The 23,257-nt window shown below is 37.4% G+C and overlaps 3 protein-coding genes across 3 annotated transcripts in view; 2 read left to right on the forward strand and 1 right to left on the reverse strand.

Moving 5' to 3' along the window:
- The window catches only part of LOC126370832 (adipokinetic hormone/corazonin-related peptide receptor variant I-like), a 22,600-nt gene extending 17,428 nt beyond the window's left edge, over positions 1 to 5,172 (reverse strand). The window contains exons 1-3 of the mRNA XM_050015854.1: positions 5,158 to 5,172; positions 3,520 to 3,641; positions 2,932 to 3,037 (exon numbers count right to left, since the gene is read on the reverse strand). Coding sequence (XP_049871811.1) covers positions 2,932 to 3,037; positions 3,520 to 3,641; positions 5,158 to 5,172 — 243 coding nt within the window. The remainder of the gene's footprint in view (positions 1 to 2,931; positions 3,038 to 3,519; positions 3,642 to 5,157) is intronic.
- The window catches only part of LOC126370833 (uncharacterized), an 18,960-nt gene extending 3,171 nt beyond the window's left edge, over positions 1 to 15,789 (forward strand). Inside the window, exons 2-3 of the mRNA XM_050015855.1 lie at positions 12,676 to 14,971; positions 15,783 to 15,789. Of these exons, the coding sequence (XP_049871812.1) occupies positions 12,708 to 14,971; positions 15,783 to 15,789 (2,271 nt within the window). The 5' untranslated portion in view covers positions 12,676 to 12,707. The remainder of the gene's footprint in view (positions 1 to 12,675; positions 14,972 to 15,782) is intronic.
- LOC126370889 (uncharacterized) lies at positions 5,582 to 7,215 on the forward strand. Its single transcript, XM_050016002.1, has 3 exons — positions 5,582 to 5,734; positions 5,879 to 6,055; positions 6,443 to 7,215. Exons 1-3 carry the CDS (start codon positions 5,659 to 5,661, stop codon positions 6,736 to 6,738), a joined length of 549 nt encoding a protein of 182 aa, XP_049871959.1. The 5' UTR covers positions 5,582 to 5,658; the 3' UTR covers positions 6,739 to 7,215.
- Positions 15,790 to 23,257: the final 7,468 nt, after the last annotated feature.

The following is a 23,257-nucleotide window of genomic DNA, read 5'->3' on the forward strand; positions in this document are numbered from 1 at the left end:
GATGACGAATACCAACACATCAAAAATACCATCTGAACTGTATAATATGCCTACACATTAATAACTGGTTATACAAACTCATCCTGAAGATATGGGAGTCAGCTGCTGGAATGATTTTAGCCTTCTTCCTCTTTGCGAGTCGATGGCGATCGATATTAAATTTTAGCCTTAACGTTATTCTATCCCATGATGCAGAAAAGGTACTTCCGGAAACCCAATGATGATTTTGTCCGGACAGAGATATGGGGGTACGGTTTTGTTATTAAACAGATTCAGGCCAAAATGCTTGAACAACATCGGCCTTTGTTATGTGCTGCGTGAGGCTTCACGCGGCTTGTGGATTACTCTAAAGAAAACAGATTGTCCTGAAAAGCTATGACTTATCCTGATACGACAATATCATGACGACATGATGACGACAGTTTGATTTAGAAGTAACTTTTCAGAGCTATTCGTCGTTACCTACGGCGCGAAACAAGGCTATGTCATAACACATGGAGCCATGGTTCCTAGTCTATTTTCTTTATATATCGCTTCTGTATCACGCATAAGTGGGATACTCTGTAGAATTGTTATATAGCTTAATTGAAACTAAGGCTAAAATGAATAAATAAGATCATTTTTGATCTCTCACGTCTCACATCTATGCGTCAGTTAACCAAACTTGCCGAGGAATGGCCGATTCAATTAAGTCACACACCAGAATATTTATAGTTTTGTGCAAAACCCTTTTAAAATAACCATCCAGAGGATGCTCCGGGGATGTAGCTTCTTCCAATGTTGCTTTAAAGGGCGCTGAGCTGGAGGAAGTTTCAAAATTAAAATATTTGGGTTCTCAAATATGAAATGACTCCCAAGTCATCGGAGTTGCCAGCCCGGATAACAGGTGCGGTGGCAGCCTTTGGAAAACTTAAAATATTAGTGTACAAAGTCTCAGCGGCGTACTTGATACGTAACACTTTAAATGTCTAAGGTCCATCCTTCGCATAAAGTGGCAAGATGGTTTTCCAATAACAGAAGTATTACGTCGTTCTGGCATATTCGGAATAGAAGCTCTCATCATAAAACATCACCTACGATGGTGCGGTCACGTCATGCGAATGGATGACAGAAAGGTTTTCTATTTCGAGGTGTCTAGAAGGAACTGTAAACAAGGTGGACAATACCTGCGGTACAAAGACGTACTCAAGCGCAACCATGTGGCTTTCAACATGCCAACTGATAGTTGGGATGAGTGTGTCTGAACCTGGAATAGCGCGTGATATAGTCCTCGAAAATCTTAGTCCAAGACGCCAAATACGGAAAACTCAACGGAAACCTTCCTACAATTACACGGTAAACTCGGCTGGCCAGCTTGATTGTATGCCATGTGATCAGATCTTCAATTCGAAGTTCGGTTCCGCTAGCCACGTCAAAGTCTACCACAACAACGACTTGGGATAGACACAAATAGAAGTCACCATCAACGGATACGGCTTGGGTGACATGATGACACGCACACTCCCGGTCTTCCCAATCGTAATTTTTAGCTGTGTGAACCGCCCAACCAGGACCTGCCCTTACTTATTTTGATATGTTGAAGTGATGCGGGCACAAGGTTTCATACAAACTTGCGATGACTGAAATGTAAACATTATTTCTTTTTGGTTTTGGAAAAACGTTTTAAGTCCTTTCAAAAGAAAATTATAGTTGTCTTATACGACAAAAATCATAAAAAAAATGTAGCATAAATAGCTGAAGTCAAATTCTATGAATATTTTCGGTAAAGGCAAAACAGTTCAAGTGCCAATTTTACTTATAAACTGTCGAAGGCAAAACGGTTGAAGCGACAATATTTATAAAATCTAGATTAAAGCAAAAAGATTTAAGCGCCAAATCTATTTTCGTTTCGTCTAAGGACAAATGATTTAACCGACTTATCTATAACAAAACACTGTCAGGGAAAACGCTTTAACAGACTTCGAATCATGAAAATGAAAAGACATAACAGCTTATGTGACCGACTCATATCCCGGAATACGACTGATATGCCACCCGCCCAGAATTTTGTGCATTTTTTTGTCGGTTAAAGCACGGGTTTTTAAAAATGTACCCAAAGTGCTAATTGGTTGAAGCGCCAAAAAGTAGCTTCGATTGATCTGAAACCAAGATCAGTCGACGCGGAAAAAATCGCTGATTCCGAATATATATATAAGTCAATTTCGCCCAAAATGTCGCTTAAACCCATTTGCCTTTCAACCCTCGATATATTACATTTCATAAGTAAACACAGCATGCCATTGTGTAGAAAAAGTATATACTTAAGTATACTTAAGAAAAATGGGTACCTATAATTAAGATTTAAGTATTATTTATCATATGACATAGTAAAAAAAAGTTTTATTTAGGTTAGTGGATACAGAATAACTATTATTCATAGTGCTTTTATGGAAGCTATTGACTTTTTGGCGGGAACGGAAACGGGACGGTTGCTTTCTTCATTGAATAATCTAAATAATTAATACGAAGTGTGTGTGGTGTTTTGTGGATGAAGATCGCATTAAGTTAGTCAGAAAACATTCGTGATAGTGTTATCATATCGGAATATTGAATAAACAAAGTGTACCTATCGATTTTCGCTTCGAACTTTTGAGTTAATTCGTTTGGGGTTTGGAGTAGGAGTCAAGGCTTAGGTTTCATCATTCATCGTCATCATTTTTCATCATTTCATTAATCATCATCAAGAAAAAATACATAAGACTGCATGAGCATAGTTCCCTTTGCCTTGCTCTTCGGGGAAAACCAACGGAAGCTATTAAGTGAGTCAGAATTGAGGTCAATATTTTGCTACACTTAGTGATTTAAGAGTCACGTGGTTGAACTGGCCTAAGCATCTTTTTTGAGGTACCTAATACAGTTTTGAATATTTTGAGCGATACAGTAGGTAGGTACCTGAGGTAAGCTGCACGCTAGAGCCACTGCCCACGCGCAGTAGAGCATCTGTTTGCTTCTTCTTCTCGCTTCTGGTAACCTTAGAGGGTACATGACAGCGAAAAACCTGCGAAAATACACATACCTACATGCAGCACGCTATTTTATTATGTTCCTATAAAAATACGTGTCTTCAAAATTATTTGTATATAAATAAATATCGGCTCGTTGCCACACACTACGTCTTCACTCCACCCCCGTACATACCCGTACCGTTAACCATTTAATTGTGGCCACCGCGTAGTGCATTACCCGAAACAACAGAATATATAATGTGAATCGATAATATCGATTCAAGTATTTTATAATACATACATACATAAACTCATGCCTATTTCCCACCGGGGTAAGCAGAAACTATAGAATTCCATTTGCTTCGATCCTGACACACTTCTTCTTTTTCTTATTTTATAATAATATTTATGTTACTTTATTTATATATTTAATAATACCTACGTGTATTACAATAAGATGTGTTTATGTACTTATGTAAACACTACAGTTACAACTGTCAAGAAGCCAGTCGGCCGCCTGCGGTTGTGTACCGACCTGTCAATCGAGATGCACACCAGCACGTTGGAGGAGAGATACAGCCCGAAGGCTCGCAGAACTAGCAGCAACTTGCACAGCAGGTTACCCACCAGCCACGCATTCGTATACTTCCACCCGATCTGCGGGCAAATACAAACTTCAGGGGGTTTAAAAGACCACATTCTTCGTATCGTGTGGGTTGTGAGGTGGACTACCAACCTCAGGGTTATTATTTAGCCGCCAAAGGCCCCTGACATGATTCATGTAATGACTACTTACATCAGTAAGTAGTAACCGGGACCAACGGCTTAACGCACCTTCCAAAGCATGGATCATCGTTCTTTCGGACAATCAGGTGATCAGCCTGTAATGTCGTATAACCAAATTAGGGATTACAAAGTGATTTTCGTGATGTGTCCCCACCGGGATTTGAACCCGGGACCTCCGGATCGTGAGCCCAACACTCAAACCACTGGACCACGGAGGCCGCCACCGTTTATGTATGACAGCAAACGAAGTATGAGTGTCTTTATCGTTACAGTCTGACTCGTTTGTACTCAGGGTGTTTAAATAAAATTAATTCTATATTGGCCCCGATTCCTTCAGACATCTCCTAATTTTACTTTCACTTATACTTATACCTGACATTTTCTTATCCGCCGAAAACGGACGGATGATTGACAGCTGTTAATTTGAGGAAGAATGAGTAAACGAATGAATAACCCGGGCGAATCAAATAGCTATTTTCACTGGTATGCAACCCGTTTGAAGTGTGCTGTCATCTAAAATTTTTAGAGGGTTATTTTAAATTCCTGTCTGCATCTGGGTGTGTGACGTCTGACGCCCATGCCAACGGCTGAACGCGCCTTCCGAAGCACGGAACCATCCCACTTTTTCGGCTCTCAGGTAATTCAGTCTGCAATGTGCTAACCACAAAGGACAGGTAACGTGATTTCGATAATGTCTCAATCGGGTATCGAAACCGGACCTCCAGATCGTGAGCCCAGCGTTCTAACCACTAGACCACAGAGGCTGTTCAGTATTGTAAACAAATGAAGAACACACGCTGTATTGCATTTTATATTCAACGTTATCAGTGTGCAGCGCTTGCGTCGCTTTTTTGATCGACTTAGGTGACGTCATCGGACGCCGCGACGCATAATCCAGTTCTCTGTACACCGCGATTGTTTATTCACCACAGCTGTATTTAAATCTACAGGAATAACCTTTGTTGGCATCCCCAACAAAATTATATTTTTAATATTTAAGTGTGGCAATACTTGCCCTTCTGATCTCAAACCTAACTAACGTGTACTTATCGTGTGTTAAACATTTTATAATATAAATTAATAAAAGTGCAGTCAACACTGTCCAGCTGTGTTATTCCTACCTACCATCAAGCAGAGCATCGACCACAACTAGATGCCCACATTGGTCCTTCGTCCCGGTAATAAGAATCAGCCAGCTGCGAGGAAGATTGCCGCGATCAAGTCGCGATTTACATTCGACTTCGGCTTTCTAACGACAGTGCAGAGAAGACGAGTACTATTTGGCACACGCAGAAAAATACACAGTGCAGCAAGATATTTCATCATAGTTGAAGAACTACAACATTTACATCGTTTCATACAATTCGTATCGTCGCCGCCATTTTACGTCTTTCGTCGTCATTTTCGTCGTGGTGAAGTTCCCTGCGAGCGACAGTCACCCGTGTCTACAGAAAATAAGGTCGGATTTTGCAGCATATTTTCAGAATTCACCATTTACACAATTGAAACGTCCCGCGCTTTATCGGAAATTCATCATCGACCGCTCATCGACCGAAGCGCGAAACGTCAACGCGCCATTGGCTGAACACAGAAGCAACGCGATCGCCTATTCGTCGAAGTTGAAGTTCTGCCAACGCGACGCAATAAGGGAGTATTGGTGCACGAAATCGAGTGAAACGCAAGATAGTAGTTCTCAACGCAAGTAACAAGGACAGCATATATTCCTACTAATTTTAAGAGGTTGTTTAATTTAGTCGTGTACGTTTGACGTTACTCAGTAGTTTTTTAGTAGCGTAAACGCATTTTATACACGCCATTTTGATGTAATTCCGTGTTACAACAGAATATTTAGAATTTATTGAGTGTATACGTTGTTATCATTGTGAAAATGTCTGTTTCTAACGGAGAGGAGGACGTAGCTGCAAAACTAAGCAAACTTAAGTTAAACCGCGGCTATAATAAAGGTACGTTGACACGTTTTCATACCACATTATCCGACGTCAACAAGTTAAAAGATGTTCCGTTAGCCACGCTTGAAGAAAAGCGCAAAAAAGTGCTATTGACTTATGAACAATACGAAAATTATAATAGAGAAATAATCTTTCTAGATCCTAAAGAGGAAATGTCGGAAGATATCGCGACAACAGAGGACAAAATGTATTCCGTCCTCTCTATTTTGGATCGGGAAATTGCGTCCCGCAAGCAGGTTTTGCAGCCTCCGCCTCCGCCTCCTCCAGCTAAAAGATTGGTGAATCTACCAACTTTAGGGATTCCTATATTCGCAGGTAAATATTCCGAATATACACCATTTATTGAATTGTTTAAATCTGTAATTCACAATGATGCCACGCTTGACAATATACAAAAACTCCATTATTTGAGAAACTTTTTAAGCAGTGAACCACTTAAATTGATACAAAACTTACCACTCACCAGTGCCAGCTATGATGAAGCAATCAAAATGCTCGATGATAGGTACTGTCAGAAATTTCAGGTTATTAATGAACATGTAAATATTTTATTGGACTTGCCCCACATATCTCGTTCGACTCCCACCCAGCTTAGGGAATTTATTTGTCAAGTCAGACAACACTTGGCCGCAATCAAAAACATGAATACATGCGTTGACAACTGGGATCCCATCCTAATTTGTATTTTGGTACGGAAATTAGATTCTTACACGGGAAGAGCCTACCACATGGAACGCGACACGTCTGCAGACCCCACGGTTAAGGAGCTGCTGGCATTTTTAGAGAAGAGAGCGCTCGCAATGGAAAATGCTGAGCCTCCTGCGAAGCCCTCTACCAGCAGCGCCTATGGTAACAGGCAGTCCAGATTGGCAGTCAACGTAGCAGCGGTGGGAAGCAAACCAGCATGCAATTACTATACTGGAGCTTCCGGCGAGCCAGCAGAGCGAGCCTCGGCCGAGCCACACGCTACTGCCGAGCCCGGCGGCGCTGCGGCCTGAGCCGTGCGCCTACGCGACACCTACCGCTCCGCCCGAGGATGGCCCGCGCATCTTAAACACTAAGTTTGGACATATAATTGGCGGTGCTTTACCAAGCCAGCATGAGGTAACAAAGCTTATATCGCTCTTATGCACGAAGTGTGACAACAATTTAAATGATACTATGGCAAGCTTCTTCCAAACTGAGTCTGTACCTGAGGTATATAAGGAGCAACTTTCAGAACATGACATTGTAGAAAATAACTTTCAAAGTACTATGAAATTGGAAAATAATAAATTCCAAGTGGACTTACCACTAAAAATTCCTATTTCTGATGTGAATGAAACATTAGGTGAATCTTTCGATTTAGCTTTGTATAGGTTCTTAAGTCTTGAGAAAAAATTGAATAAAAATAGTGTTTTACACTCAGAATATAGTAAGTTCATAAACGAATATGTAGAGCTGGGACACGGTCATTATATTAATTTGGATTCTTATAATTTAAAGCAGGATCCCGTGTATTTTCTCCCACACCACGCGGTTATAAACGAGAGCAGCAAAACCACTCGCACACGAGTAGTGTTCGACGCGTCTATGAACACGCGCAGTAAGGTTTCTCTCAACGACATTTTACTTAACGGCCCGGTCGTGCAAAGGGATCTCTTTGACATAGTCATTTTATATAGATTCGGAGATTATACATTTAATGCAGATATCAAACGTATGTCTAGGGGGGTCTTAGTAAATCCTGAACACACCTCATTACAAAATATTTTATGGCGTGAGGACCCTTCCCAACCCATTAAATGTATACGATTAGATACCGTCACATATGGATTAAAATCGTCAAGTTATTTAGCAACTCGATGCTTACTAGAGCTTGCAAAACAGAATGAAACTAACTTACCTTTAGCCGCTTCTATAATTAAAAACTGTACCTATGTCGATGACGTCATGGTTTCGCACTCTAATTTAAATACATTACTTGAGGCAAAAATGCAACTAACACAATTGCTGGCTCTGGGTAGCTTCGAATTGCACAAGTGGTCATCCAACAACAAACAGGTGTTGTCAGATATTCCCACGAGCCTACAACAGTTGGATGATATAGAACTTCAAAAGGAAAATTATAATATAAAGGCGCTAGGTCTGTCTATAGACGTACAGGAAGATTGCTTTGTCATAACACCTCCCACAAACATGCATACACAAAACATCACAAAAAGAAATATCTTAAGCCAGATTTCTCGATTTTATGACCCGCTAGGCTTTGTTTGTCCGATTGTGGTGAAGGCGAAGGTCATTATGCAGCAGCTATGGCTTGAGAAGATGGAGTGGGACGCATGTCCGCCTCAGCACATACATGACGAGTGGGTACAATTTTCTAATAACCTAGCTTCTATGGACACTATTAAATTAAAAAGAAACATACAGATTCCCTCAGACGCTGAAGCTGTGCAGCTCATTGGATTCGCAGACGCCTCGAGTTCTACGGGCTACGGTTGCTGTGTATACCTACGAGTGGTTCACTCATCAGGTACAGTTGAAACATCCTTACTGTGTTCGAAATCACGCATCAATCCACGCACGAAACCGTTGACCGTTCCGAGGCTCGAACTCAACGCATGTCTGTTACTAGCAAAGTTAATAACCAGAGTGCATGAAACGCTCACAACAAAGATACGAGTAGACGATGTTTACCTATTTTCTGACTCGCAGATATCTTTAGCTTGGCTTAAAACGGAAGTCACAAAACTACAAGCGTATGTTTCGAACAGAGTGAGAGTAATCCAACAACTCACTAATAGATGGCGCTGGCTATATGTGAATACTCAGGAGAACCCTGCAGACTTGGTGAGCAGAGGAGTGGACGATCCGCGAGTACTAGCTTCCAGCACACTGTGGTGGAACGGACCAGCCTTCCTTCAGCACAGGGAGTATTCATTTAACAATAAAATACAGTCGCCTACAGAATTACCTGAATTGAAACCGCAAGCAGAAGACGCAGATCATGGCGCAGTTATCCTTTCTTGCACTTTAGATCAGTCGCAGGTACTCGACATGATGATACGTAACATTTCAGACATTAACAAAATGCAGCGTATCTTAGCATACATATCTAGATTTTGTCATAACAGTAAGCCGACAAACACAAAAATAAAAACGAAATTTTTGTCGAGCAATGAATTGCAGAGGGCTCTGCTACTTTTAATTAAGCACGAGCAAACAGTCTATTATAACGAAGAAATAAAATGCTTATTGAAAGGCGATCATATTAAAGGCTCATTAAAACCTTTGCATCCATTTCTCGACGAGGAGGGCGTACTTAGAGTAGGAGGTAGACTACACAACTCAGACATTCCATACACACAAAAACACCCTGCTATTTTGCCAAAGCAATCGCGACTAACGCAACTTATTATACGTCACGAGCATTTTCGATTGCTTCATGCAGGGCCCAAACTGCTATTAGCGCAGATAAATCAAAAATACTGGTTAGTAAACGGTATCAGAACGATTAAAAAAGTTATTCATAACTGTTTAGTTTGTTTCAGAATGAAAGCAAACACTGCAAGACAGCTCATGGGTTCCTTGCCGAAACAGCGTGTCACCGCTTCAAGGGCCTTTCAAGTTGTTGGAGTGGACTTCGCTGGGCCGGTGCAGTTAAAAAATTCACGCATTAGGCGAGCAACTCTTAGTAAAGGTTACATCTGTGTATTCGTCTGCTTTACAACAAAAGCGGTTCATCTAGAACTAGCTTCAGACTTATCCACGGATACCTTTCTCGCCTGCTTTAAGAGATTTATTTCGCGTCGATCACTGCCCACCGAGGTCTTCTGCGACAATGGGACCGCATTTGTAGGGGCAAGGAACAAATTAGCTGACTTGTACAAGCTGCACGGCTCCGTTGACCACCAGACACAGGTGCAAGGGTTTGCCTCCCAACAAGGAATAAAATTCCACTTTATTCCTGCATATTCACCGGTGTTCGCTGGTCTAGCGGAGGCTGCAGTCAAAAGTTCTAAATATCACTTAAAAAGAACAATAGAAAAAAGTATACTTACTTACGAACAATTGAATACGGTTTTATCTCAAATTGAAGCCATTTTAAACTCGCGACCCATCATGCCGATTTCATCCTCGGACATTGCAGATTTTAGTTACTTAACACCAGGACATTTTTTAGTAGGAGGTCCACTTGTGTCCTACCCTGAACCTGACATAACGGAGGTTCCTGCTAATAGGCTCAAATTTTGGACTTTGGTTGAGAACATGAAACAATGTTTTTGGAAAGCGTGGCACAAACAATACTTAAACATATTGCAAAGTCGACCAAAATGGCGCGATAGTTTACCTAACATAACAGTAGGTTCATTAGTTATAATGCGCGAGCCAAATTCAGCTCCTCTGTACTGGCCTATGGCTAGAGTGACTCAGATTTTCCCAGGCGGAGACGGTAAGGTCCGAGCCTTAGAGTTAAAAACGTCCAATGGCAAGACGTATACTCGATCGTTATCGAGCGTTTGTATTTTACCTTTAGAATAAGTTTTATTATTTACAATAAGATAGCATAAAACACTTCTTCCTTTTTTATTATGTAATGTATCCGAAGATAAGTTTATTCTATAAGAGTTAATTACAATATACCTAATTGTAAAATGTTGAATTAGTAATTTCCTACGAATAAATAATAAGGTAATGTCTCATAAATATTAAGCTTGCTTATTAGAGTAAAAAGTAGAAAATATGCTACGTTTCTTACAATTTCATTGAATTTATAAGCTATATTATTATTACTTTAAAAACAAAGTTAAGGTTTGCAAGTTTAATTTAATTACTGTGTTAGTTAATGATATGATATACCTGACTTGTAATATTATTTCGCAGCCATGAGTTATTCATTTGATTTCTTGAGGATAGAATAAGTTGTATTGTATTCTTTTAGTTTAAATTCTCTCAGGCCGCAGCATGTTGGCATCCCCAACAAAATTATATTTTTAATATTTAAGTGTGGCAATACTTGCCCTTCTGATCTCAAACCTAACTAACGTGTACTTATCGTGTGTTAAACATTTTATAATATAAATTAATAAAAGTGCAGTCAACACTGTCCAGCTGTGTTATTCCTACCTACCATCAAGCAGAGCATCGACCACAACTAGATGCCCACAACCTTTAAGTACTTATTATCATTATTTAAAGTGAAAATTCGTTCTAAATGTGTACGTCTGTGCAAAGTTAAGTCTATCGGTAAATGATTTGTGTTTTAGGTTAGATTTGATAAGGTAAAAAAAGGATATACAATTTTTAGAAAGATAAAACAATATCAACTTATAAGTGTAATATTGTTATCTACCTAGTTTATGTACTCGTAAGTGTATCTATTTTAGTAACATTATTTTATTAAATCAAAATTATATTTAAGTATATTTATTATTTTTATAATTCAATCTATAACGATTCTAATAAAGGTGCTCCTTATTCGGTGCAAGTACTTTACATATTTTATTTTTATATTTAAAAGTATTTCTATCAGCTGTATTATATAATGTAATATTAAATATCCCCTATAAGTACTTAAAGGTTGCCTGGAAGGGATTGCTACTTAGCAATAAGGCCGCCTATTGTACTCTATTGTGATTCTCTTTTGTTTTGTATTTCCTGTTTTATGCAATAAAGTATTTGTTAAAAGTTAAAATTAGATGAGTGGTATAATATTATTATTTGTTTCTGAACTGGGACAACTAAAAGGAGATTGATCAAACTTGTATGGAACTTGAACCAAATATCCACCACCAACAAGGCTTATATAACCAAATAGGTTAATAAATGCTGAGTAATTTCCCCCAGACCGAAATAAAAAATATGCTGTCAAAAAAAATATGGCCTGATATATGAAATATCATATTTTTTAACATTTATGTGTGAAAATATTTACAAAACAATTTAATGGTGCTAATTCCTGTAAATACCATCTAATTTTAAGTTATATCTGTGATTTTCTTATCCGCCGAAATGGAAAGGGACGGGTAATCGACAATCATAAAATTTATGGAACACACGTCAATTTTAAGCACAAATCTAAAACAACCGTCTAAAATTGTACATTGGCCAATAACCAGACAGAATTAAGTTGACAGCACACGTCAAACGGTTTACATACTGATTAGTAAGTAGTAACCGGGAGCAACGGCTTATCGTTCCTTATTGTAGTAATGTTATTTAAATAACATACCAACAACGCAGTCAGCTGCTTATATTTGAAAAGACACAATCCTTCTATCGGATTATACGACATGCCCGGGAAGGGAAGCAGCTGAACCTGTTCTATGTTTTATAGTTCGTCCTACTCCAGAGAAGCAATTATAACATTGCATTACTTATAATTAACATAAGCTCACGTGTATACAGGATGTTAGTGACATCGTAACGAAAACTTTTAGGGATGATTCGGACCATGATTCTGAGTTGACATCAAGTTGAATTTTCCGTCGCAAAAGTATGTAATAACTGAAAATAATAAAAAAAAACAAAGAAACATGAATTTTCCGACAGGAAATTCCACTTGATATCAATTCAGAATCATGGTCTGACTGAACCACCCCCTTCAGTATCCGTTACGGTGTCACTAACACCCGTACCTACTTGTAATGGGGTCATGGGGTATAAATGACATCTTAACAAATACTAATATCAAGTGGAATTTTCCATCGCAAAAGTAGGTACTTATAGAATTACAAATAATTACAAAAAACATGAATTTTGTGACGGAAAATTCCACTTGATATCAACTCAAAATCATGGTCTGATTCATTCCCTACAGTATTGCTTTGCTTCAGTATTGGTTACGATGTCACTAACACCCTGTATATTTTATGTATGATTCTAATCTAAGCTTGTTTTTATTTGAAATGGTAAAGCAATTTCTGAAAATATAATTTCTGTTGCTATTTCAGGTTAACAAACAGTAAAGAAAATAGTAAACAAGATGAGTGAAACTGACAGTACCGCTACTGAAGATTCCAATAAACTTAGCGGTAAAAAACAGATCAAATTCGAGTTATGCGGAAGTGGACCGGGATATGTTGGTGGAGGGATTAGGAGAAGCCTACACGGCATCATTTATCAACTAAATTTGCTTATGTTGTTCATGAAACGAGGTCTAGAACAAGGTTACAACTTTCATCTGGCCACTGAAGTGGACGCCGCCGGCAAATTCGACGATGTAGTCTTTCAGTATAAAGATAACGAAGGAAACACCAAACATCGGTTTCTTCAGGCAAAGCATAAGCAAAACTATAAAAGAAAGTTGAACAAAAGTGATCTCCTCAATCAAACCCGAGATGACTATAGTGTGCAGAAATACTTCATGTCCTACTTTAACATCAAGACCAACAAACCTAAATTGTTTCAAGGAGAGTACCAGGACTTCATCATCTGTACCAATATTGACATTGACGATGATATTATCGACGAGTTCGATGCCATTCAGTACCCGGACCCGTTGTTAGAATTTGATAAAGAAAAGTGTGCTTCTCCACCGAAACGACTCAAATTTAAAAAAGGTACTAATTTATATGAAGAACTCGAGGAAATTTTGCTGAAAAATGCAAATTACTACCTAATAGCAGAGAAACTGGGAACCATGATGGCGAAAATTCGTAATGACCGCAATAAAGTAATAACAATCGAAAAAATATTTACTGACCACAAGGATTGGATAATGGAACATATTTTCGACACCAGCACTGAAAAAATGAATGGTAATAAACATTGCTTTAAACTAAGAGATGACTTTTTGAATCCAATCGATCAAGATAAAGTTAATTTAAATGAAATATTCTTAAATGCATATGCCAAAGAAGAAAATGAAGAATCAAAATTGGATAATATCAAAACTGTATTAGCGCTAACACAATATCAATTAGCTCGGTCATTTTTGAAAAGCAAACCAAAAACTAAAGTCGTTTCGCATCAACAACAAGAAATAGATACATTTCTTAATAAACTTGTGTTGGCTGTGAACCAGCCCACAGAAGACGAAATCAAAGATATAACTCAGGAAGAAATAGGTAACTATATGAAACTGATCGATAGTGAATTAGTGGCCAACAAACTGCAGGTGTGTATACTAGACTGGGCGAAAAGGAGACATGGTTATTTTATCACTAGTGAAGATTGTAAAGATTTTTTTAGAGACGTTGAAAATCAACTAATGTGTTTCTGGCAAACAGGTTTAACGCTTCTGCGAAAATCTAAAATTGAGAAATTAGAATGCCTCTTCGACGAAAATGAAACGATACAGGCGATAAACAACTTTCTGGTGGGTACTGAAAATAATCAGCTTCTTCTTCTATATTACGATAATCCACTCTTGACTGAGGCCAAACTTATGCAATTGAAACAGAATGCAAGATCTGACGAATTCATCTTTTGTGATATGGAAGTACTCTTGAAGCAGGTTGACGATACAGTGTGTCCTTTGAAGGCTTTTCAATCAAGAGCTAGTGACCAATTGTTCATAATGTTCAGTAATAACTCTGACGTGAATAGTGAAGTCAAACTTTTAATCCATAGATTATTCAAAGTTCTAGTTAGCCGTGAAGAGAAACAAATTATATTAATAATGCCATTTATAATAAAAGATCAGTTTGAGTCGTTGACCAAATATTTGATTGGAGATATTAGATATGCTAAAGTATTTGATGTAAATAACAATTTCGGTGATTTATGCATCGAGTCACAGGAGAAATTGTTAAAAGAAGCGATATTGACATTTAAAGGATGCAAAGTTAAGCTGGGTGAATTGGACGCCGATGACTTGAAGAGAAGTATAAGTGGTGATATTTTGTCACAACTGGTTTGTCGCGAGTTACAGATAAAAGATCTCAACAAAGATGACCAGTATGGCGAAGTTGCGGAGTACTATATTACTCGCTCTTTATGTCGGACTATTTCCATCTCACCTGAAGTGATATCTCAAAACCAATTTCAAATAAAATACGATGATGATGTAAAAAGCGTTGAACCAAATCAAGATGTCATACTTGTTTCTGATAATTCTGATAGTAAAATTGTCTTCGAAAGTCTTTGCCAAAGTAATAAAAATGATATACATTGGTTGAAACATAAAAATGGCCAGCTAATTTGGCAAGAATCTAGAGGCTCCCTTTCTAAATTACAGAAATACGTGGTAACGGGCGGAAATAAAACTGAAGATGAGACATCTGAATTATTTGAACAGTATCATCCGTTAGTCGGAAGCGTTGATTGGACAGATAGTGGATCTCTCCTTAAAGAGATGAGGGGCAAATATTTTCCGCCGTTATTTGGTGAGGACCAGATGAGTATTGCCTCCGATCAAAATATTGTAGTAAATAACGTTATGGACGTCAAAGATAAAATTGTACTAATTGCAGCTGATCCCGGGATGGGAAAATCCACGATGCTTTCCCATGTTGCCTTACAGTCTACAAATCAAATCGGCTGTCATCACGATTTGTGTATTATCAAAGTCAACTTACGTGATTATTACGATGATTTCGACGCGTGGTCTGATAAACCGTTTACCCCTGATGAAGTGATCGAATTTTTGTTTAAAGTCTCAAACTTTGAACATTATTATGGTCACCTAAAAACGAAAAAGAATATCATAATACAAAACGACGGACAGTTACATATACATTTTGAAAAAGATTATAATGTAGATAGTATGTGTGTTTTAACAACAAGATTATTCACACATTTGTATAATAATCGGAAAATTGTTATTCTGCTAGATGGATTTGACGAAGTTGCTCCAAAATACACGAATAAGGGTTTCTATCTTTTAGAAGCTTTAAGATATACCAGAGTGCACCAAATATGGCTAACAACTCGAATATCTGGTATTGAAACTGATTTGGAAAACAAGCTCAATACATTTTGTTACAAGATTGTACCTTTTAATATTGACGATCAAAAATCTTTTCTTATTCACTATTGGGAAAGTAAGTTGAAAACTCGAATAGACGAAAGGAGTTTCGAAACATTTTTTAGTAAATTTGTAAAACCAACTTTCCAGAACTTAAACACCGCGGGGAGTATAGATCAATCGTCATTTATGGGTATACCGCTTCATGTGATGATGATTGCTACAGTATACGAAGACAAAATAAAGAACTTATCTGAGTACACAGCAGATTTAAAAGAAATTAATATTGAAAAATTGACAGCGTATGATCTTTACGATAGGTTTTTTAAAATAAAGTTCAAAATACTGTACAAAGAAATCAATTTCAAAGACCCGAAGTACTATGATGATTATGAAGAGAAACTTAGACACTTAATGACTCGTCACGAAAAATTTGCTTTAATTGAAATGTTTGGACACGAAGACATACCGGAGGAGTTGGTACCAGAGACAGACGAGGAAATTGAAGATTTATTGAAGTTGGTGACGTCAGTAAAAGAAAAGACAGGGTTGGTGACGCGGGTCGTAGATGGTCGGCCACATTTTGTACATCGGACATTTGCAGAGTTTTTCGCCGCAAACTTGCTGGCTAATGCTTTATTGCTCAAAAATACTCGACGGGAAAGAAAATACCACGCTGCCAGCGACTTCCTATATCGTCTTCTCACGGGCCCTACATGTATTAGAAGTGTCATGACTTTCCTGAATTATAAGGTCGTATCTATAAGCGACCATGTTTCTATCTTCAATGCCGCTATCAGCATAGATTTAAAAGTTTTTAACCAAATGGAATACTTTTACTTAAGAGATTGTCTTGGTCGAACACCCGTACACTTGATGTTTTGCAGTGGCAAATATACGTGGAAAAAATGTGGTAAAGAGCACAATCAACTAACATCACAAGAACAAATAAATTCGTTATATGAAGTAGATGCTTTATTCAAATGGACTCCCTGCCATTATGCAATTGCCTGTCACGATTGTAGGAGCATTGAATTACACTTTTGGAATAATGTAACAAAAAATAACATAAATCTGGACCTAAAAGATAATAACGGAGTAACTCCTTACATACTTGCAGCGAAACGCGGTTGTTCCAATAATTGTATTAGGGCATATCTGCAAGACCTACCTGTAGATATTAATGCAAAAGATAATGCTGGTATGACGGCTATGCATTATGCTCTCAACAGAACTGATAGAAAGGGAGAATTATTTGCTTGTATGTTGATTACAATTGGGGCTGATATTTCTATTCCTGATAGTAAAGGCATCACCCCATTCGACATTATTATGTCTCAAAACTTAACATTGATTTTGCGTCCTCTTATTAAAAATCTATTAATGAGAAACAATTATGATTTAATCAAAGTATTATGTGAGAAATTGTCGTCTGATAAAGATTTTTGTGTATTTGTGTTATCACAAACGATGGAACTGACACAGCTTGTGCTTGAAAATGTTGCTATCGATGTGAATGTGCAAGATGCAGAAGGAAAAACTGCATTACATCATGCCTTTCAACGACTTCACTTGGATGGTACGGACACCATAGCTTGCTTAATTAAAAATAATGCAAATGTTTATCAAATAGACAACGATGGCAAACTACCCTCGCATTTTAATTATGAGGCTGCAATGAAAATATTTACCAAAGGGCATAGCCCAAGACAATTTTCATTCCTCAACGAAATTGTAGGTAACAATATAAACTTAATGAAACAGTTTATATTAAGCATGAACATTGACGACGCGATAGTAGTGCATATACTTAGTCGATACATTGCAATGTCTGAAATTTTACTCGAAGATAACAAAATTTCAGTAAATCAGATTGACTCTGAAGGGAAAACAGCTCTACACTATGCAGTTATGTTTCAGCGACCGAAAAATGTTGTATTTTTGCTTCGGAATCATGCCAATCCGGTAGTTCGAGACAAATATAACAAAACTCCTTTAGAATATATAACCAAAGACACGAAATATGATGAAGAAATTGATAAACGTCTGATGATTATCCGCTTCCTGCTTAAATATGGAGCGTATTTTGATGTTGATGCAGATACATATGAGTATAGTGAACTAATAAAATCGGCGCATAATCTTGTAGATGCAGTGAAAAGTGAAAACGTGGAGGAAGTTGAAAGTATTCTAAGAAGTAGTAAGGACCCACAAGTAGTAGTAAATTCAAAAAGCAAAGATAATGGCCGAAGAGCAATACACTATGCTGCTTTGGGAGGCAACGAAATAATCACAGAAATTCTGTTATCCTACGGGGCTATTTACAACGCTCCTGATGACGAATCTGCCGAGCCTGATACACTAACAAGTAATCAAAATATTGTAAGGTGCTTAAACGCATCAGAATTGTTATTACTATCTATACAAAACAGAAATATTGAGAATGTTGTGAAATACATCAAGGCTGGTGTAACGGTGAATGCAGGTTACATGCACGGATCGATGGCCAATATGTTCTATCCACTGCATATGGCTATTCAAACTGGAAATGTTGACTTTGTAGAGATACTAATGAATCACGGAGCCAAAGTCAGTATGAGGACAGGGTTTGACGAGAACGCGCTCCACGTGGTCGCCTCGACCACATGCGCACAGAGCGACAACATTTTGAAATCCTTGATTGAACCTTTAACATTAAAAGAACTTTTTGAGGTTACTTTTGGGGATTTTAACGAAACTATACAAACTCACACGCCCTTAATATTAATGATTCTGACAGAAAATTTTACTTGTCTCAAAATGTTACTTGACAAATGCACTTTCTATGAACATAAAGATGAATTTGACGGAAAAAAGATATTAGATGCAATCAGAGACGCCAAAATGTATATACGAGACTCAGATATTAAAGAAATTATTGAAGAAATACTCAATGAATTTTCTGTAAAATGCGATGAGGTGTGGAATCCTCTACACAAATTACTAGAACAAATAAACATAAATTTTCCGGATTTTTTATTTGATGAGGACGATGATAAGTAAGTTCTGCAAAAGATGTCTTCAAGTTAAAGAGGGAAAAAAGTTAGGTAGGTACTGAAAACAAAATGTGCCATAATATAACAAGTAACGAATGAAATAATTGTGAATTATTACTTAACTACTTATTTAAGTATATTAACATAAGTTTATATTGAAAGCAAACATTAATATCCAATATTTTGTTCTGTATTATTAAACTTTATATTTTAATAGATTGTAGTATTATTTATCTTCCTTCTTCATTAAATGTGTATTGTTTGTTTATGTCGTTTGTGGAATTCTCTGCCTGAAAGCATTAGGAGAGCTTCGTCATTGGAGTCCTTTAAAAGTAAAGTCAAGGCGCATTTCTTTACCTCTATTTCCTCTTCATCTTCATAATCTATCTGCTCCTTTTCTTCCATAGTATATGTAAGTAGTAGTTTAAGTAGTGATATTTATTTTTTATAACATTTATAATTATGTGTATTATTATTATGTAGTTTATGTAGTCGAAAGTGTATTTATTTTTATATGTACAAGTATTCCCATGCTGCACTATCCCGCTATACTACATAATATTCAATATCTCCTATACTTAAAGGTTGGAAGAGATTGCTACTTAGCAATAAGGCCGCCTGTTGTACTCATTCTATTTCTATTTTGTTTTGTATTTTGTTTTTTCCTTATTTGTTATGTTAAGTGATTTTTGCAAATATCCAGTAACAAACAGTTGGCGACATACTTAAGTTATAAATGCCGCCATATGCATGTGTGGATATTTGCAAAAAGACAAGAGATTCTAGAATATTTTTGGGTTAATGACCATGATATTGACCACCGGTTGGCGATGTCTCTGGACCTTCACTTTGTGATCTCTAGTTTGCTTAGGACATTACAGGCTGATCACCTGGCAAGATGATCCGTGCTTTGGAAGGCACGTTAAGCCGTTGGTCACGGTTATTACTTCCTGATGTAAGAGAGTTATCGTTACAACTCCCCGATAGGCCCCTGGCCTTTGTTGGTAATTCAATTCACAATCCACACGATAGAAGAAGAAGACGACTGGTGTTTAAAGAACCACTCAGAAGCTTCTGGCTTACCTCCAGCGGGATGACGCCGCAAGTGACGGCGACGTCAGCTACCGCCAAGTGGGTCATGAGCAGGTCGACCCTGGACCGCCGTCTTCTGGGTCTGGTGAGCGCAGCGAGCACCGCCACATTGCCGACCCCCCCAACAAACATCAGAGCCCCATACGTCGCTAGAACAACCGCCTGTTCCCGCGGTTCCTCAACCGTCAGGTTGTTGTAACCAGGAGTCACCGGGTTGTCGAAATAATCCCAAAATTTACGATCAACCTCCGACGTAGAACTCTCCAGGTCGAAGTAATCAACGTTCAATACCATGTTAAAAGTTATCTCTGGCTTTTAAAAACTATATTATTTACTGCTTTTTTTTTCTTATTTTGTTTGTTTATTTTAATTGTTAGTTTGATAACTGTAAATTATAACGGAAAGGAAGTAAATACTATTACTTCATTGAGGACGGTCACCATTGCAAAATAAAGTATTCGTTTTAAGTAAGTATATCTTTTTTATATACACTTTTTGTTTCTACTCATTGTCCCACGCACATACCTAACAAAACAAAAATATTCAAATATGTCTATCACTATAATCATTTCCTTGGAAATTATAATAACACCAGTTCCGATCGAATATTTTTCACAGCGCACATTTTCTTTATTTTTAATTTATAAGTACTTTCGACACTAATATTTCCGAAAGCGTTGCTTCGTAACTTGGTACATTACGTAGCAAACGTCTCTGCTACGCGGTGACGTAGTCGGCACTGGCTAAGGTTACGCTACGAAGGAATTCGCTACGAGGGAATTCGCTACGAGGGACTACGCTCATACTCATTTTATTCATAAATTTTTTAAATTTTACATGTCAAATGTCTACTTATAAATATCAAGTACCCATAGTTAATAATACATAATTATATCAGTGATGTCAACATATTATCTATCCATTACAGAACTCATCCATGTTATAAAAAGCACATTTAACAAGCCATTCTCTTAGTTTATTCTCAAATTTGAAATCGTTTTCACAATTTTTTATGTCGGCAGGGATTTTATTGTAGATCTTTGGTCCAATAGCATGAATACTTTTAGTTGATTTTTCCAGCCTGCACAAGGGTCGCATTAACTCGGTTTTACTTCTAAGGTTGTAAGTGTGTACTTCACATTTCATTGAAAAGAGGGAAATGTTGGTCCTTACGTATTTTGCGATATTAAAGATAGACGCTACGAGGAGAAAAATATTATCAACATTTGATAATGCATAACATCACGCCCGTGTTCCCCGAAGGGGTTAGCAGAGAAACAAATAATCAGAAGACTCCTTGCAGAACTCTGTAAGCGCCTTTTTGAAAATTCACATTCGGATGAGATTTTTTTTTTGTTAACAATACCTTGCAATAGAAGTAGGTGCGTAAAAAATCGAGTCTCTAAATCTAAGGCAATAGATACGCTGGTTCCAATTCAAGTAAAAATAGATTCCAAATTATAATTGGCTTGAAATTCATTGAAAGAAATCCAGGTTGTTGTAGAATAAACCTGAAAATCATTGGTTTAGAACCGTGCTGGGATTAGAACCTGCGAACTCACAGTGAGAGCCAAGCGTTCTTGCAACTGAGCTACCACGGCTAGGCGGAGATACGTATTATTGTTCAAAGAATAAACAAAATAATGGCCTGAATTATCCATCAAACTTTTCGTTGCGATGTCAGTAACACCCTGTATAATGGCCCCGATTCCTGCCGACACCTAATTTTATTTTAAGTTATACCCGTCATTTTCTTATTCGTCGAAAAGGAAAGGGACAGATGATTGACAACTGGTAATTTTAAAATGAAAGAATGACTCGGGCAAATAAAATAGACATCTCGCTCATATGCAATACTTTTGACTTGTGCTGTCAACTTAATTACGTCGGGTTATTGGCCAATAGAAAATTTTGGAAGGGCTTTTTTCTACCTAAAATTGACGTGTGTACCATTTTTATGCCTGTCGATTACCCGTCCCTTTCCTTTTCGGCGAATAAGAAAATGAAAGGTATAACTTAAAATTAACTTAGATGGTGTGTACTGGAATCAGAACCATTATGTTTTTATAATTAAAGCACATAATAACGGGTTCTTACCGCGTTTAAATGGGGATATGAGACTCCCGATATTATGTGAACCCGTAAGAATCCTTTATTATGTGCTTTAATTATGATAATAACCGCGTAAACTTAAAACATGATGTTTTTATTTTTGTGCTTTTAATATTATGTAGAAACTCGTTTGTGAAATTGTGATGGTATGGATTTCTGTAATGTTGCAAATGTAAATAAATAAATTAGAATACGCAATGGCCTAACCAGCTGTCACCAAACTGCCATCATCATCCATTTCGGATCGTACCAAAAGTAAGCTGTAACTTGCTGCTACTGATCACGTAAAGCTCTGCCCACCCCATTAGGGCCACGAGCGTGAATTTATGTATGTTCGGTATTTTAAATTAATTTACCGCGAAATACCAGAACAAACTAACTTTTTAATTTTCCTCGTTCTCGCCGCAGCGGTCAAAAGGAATTACGGAGTCGCTTTATTAAAAAGATTAAAGCTATTTGCTAACATCAGGAAAATTTACGAAATGAAATTCTGACCCACTGACTTTTTTCTTTTTTTAGGATTTTTTGTTTTTAAAACATGACAGCTCCATCGATCCTTAACAAGTACTACAATCTATTATAACATATTTAACAGGAGAGTTTAAGTAGACTAAAGACCCACTGACTTAACTACCCGATATAAAATAAATTACTTAATACTTACTTACTTACTTCAAAAACAAAAGATGCGAGAATGGCTGTTCACAATGCAGTACTTGTCCCAGGTCCCTACGCTGAAGTACGTTTTGTCCGGCTAAACTAAGTACCTAGTTAATGCTATCTGAATAGTGAATATTGGGTATGAGTATGACAGAAGAAGCGTGACAGTAGGATTAATGCCTTATATAAGTACATGCCTTACAATACAATAATTGTTTTAGGTACCTGATGGGCTTGAAGAGTTTGTAGTGCCTCTGGTATGTTTTTTGAGGCAAGAGTTAACACATTTTATGCAGTTTGGAGACACAGGATTGCCTCCTTCATGTCTTCTCTGTATCGGTCGAATAATGTTGTTTATCAAGAAATTGCAACTAAGGATGTTGGGCACTTCTTGGTACAAACGATGGCTAAATGTTGTGACGTATATACATACATACATAAACTCACGCCCGTTATCCCTAATGGGGTGGGCAGAGCCACAAGTAATCAAAGACAACTTGCAGCCACTGTTGATACGATGTCGTAAGCTGAATATGATGAACCTTATGGTGATAAGGGATCAGCCTATGTTGTGACGTAAAGTTTTATTTATTTATATTTATAAAGGATTGTTTTATTTTAGAATATTTATATTTTATTTTAAAGCAATTTTGTTATTTATATCTTTATTATTTTTTATCTTTTATTATTGTATTGTATTATTTATCTGTTTGTAACTGGATAGAT

This window comes from Pectinophora gossypiella, chromosome 11, assembly GCF_024362695.1.
Source record: "Pectinophora gossypiella chromosome 11, ilPecGoss1.1, whole genome shotgun sequence".
Taxonomy (NCBI): domain Eukaryota; kingdom Metazoa; phylum Arthropoda; class Insecta; order Lepidoptera; family Gelechiidae; genus Pectinophora; species Pectinophora gossypiella.

Coding starts and splice junctions, on each gene's coding strand:
- LOC126370889 (XM_050016002.1), top strand. CDS start 5,659: ATGTCTGTTTCTAACGGAGAGGAGGACGTAGCTGCAAAACTAAGCAAA. Junction 5,735..5,878: donor AAACCGCGGCTATAATAAAG/GTACGTTGACAC, acceptor TAATCTTTCTAG/ATCCTAAAGAGGAAATGTCG. Junction 6,056..6,442: donor AGGGATTCCTATATTCGCAG/GTAAATATTCCG, acceptor TACGGAAATTAG/ATTCTTACACGGGAAGAGCC.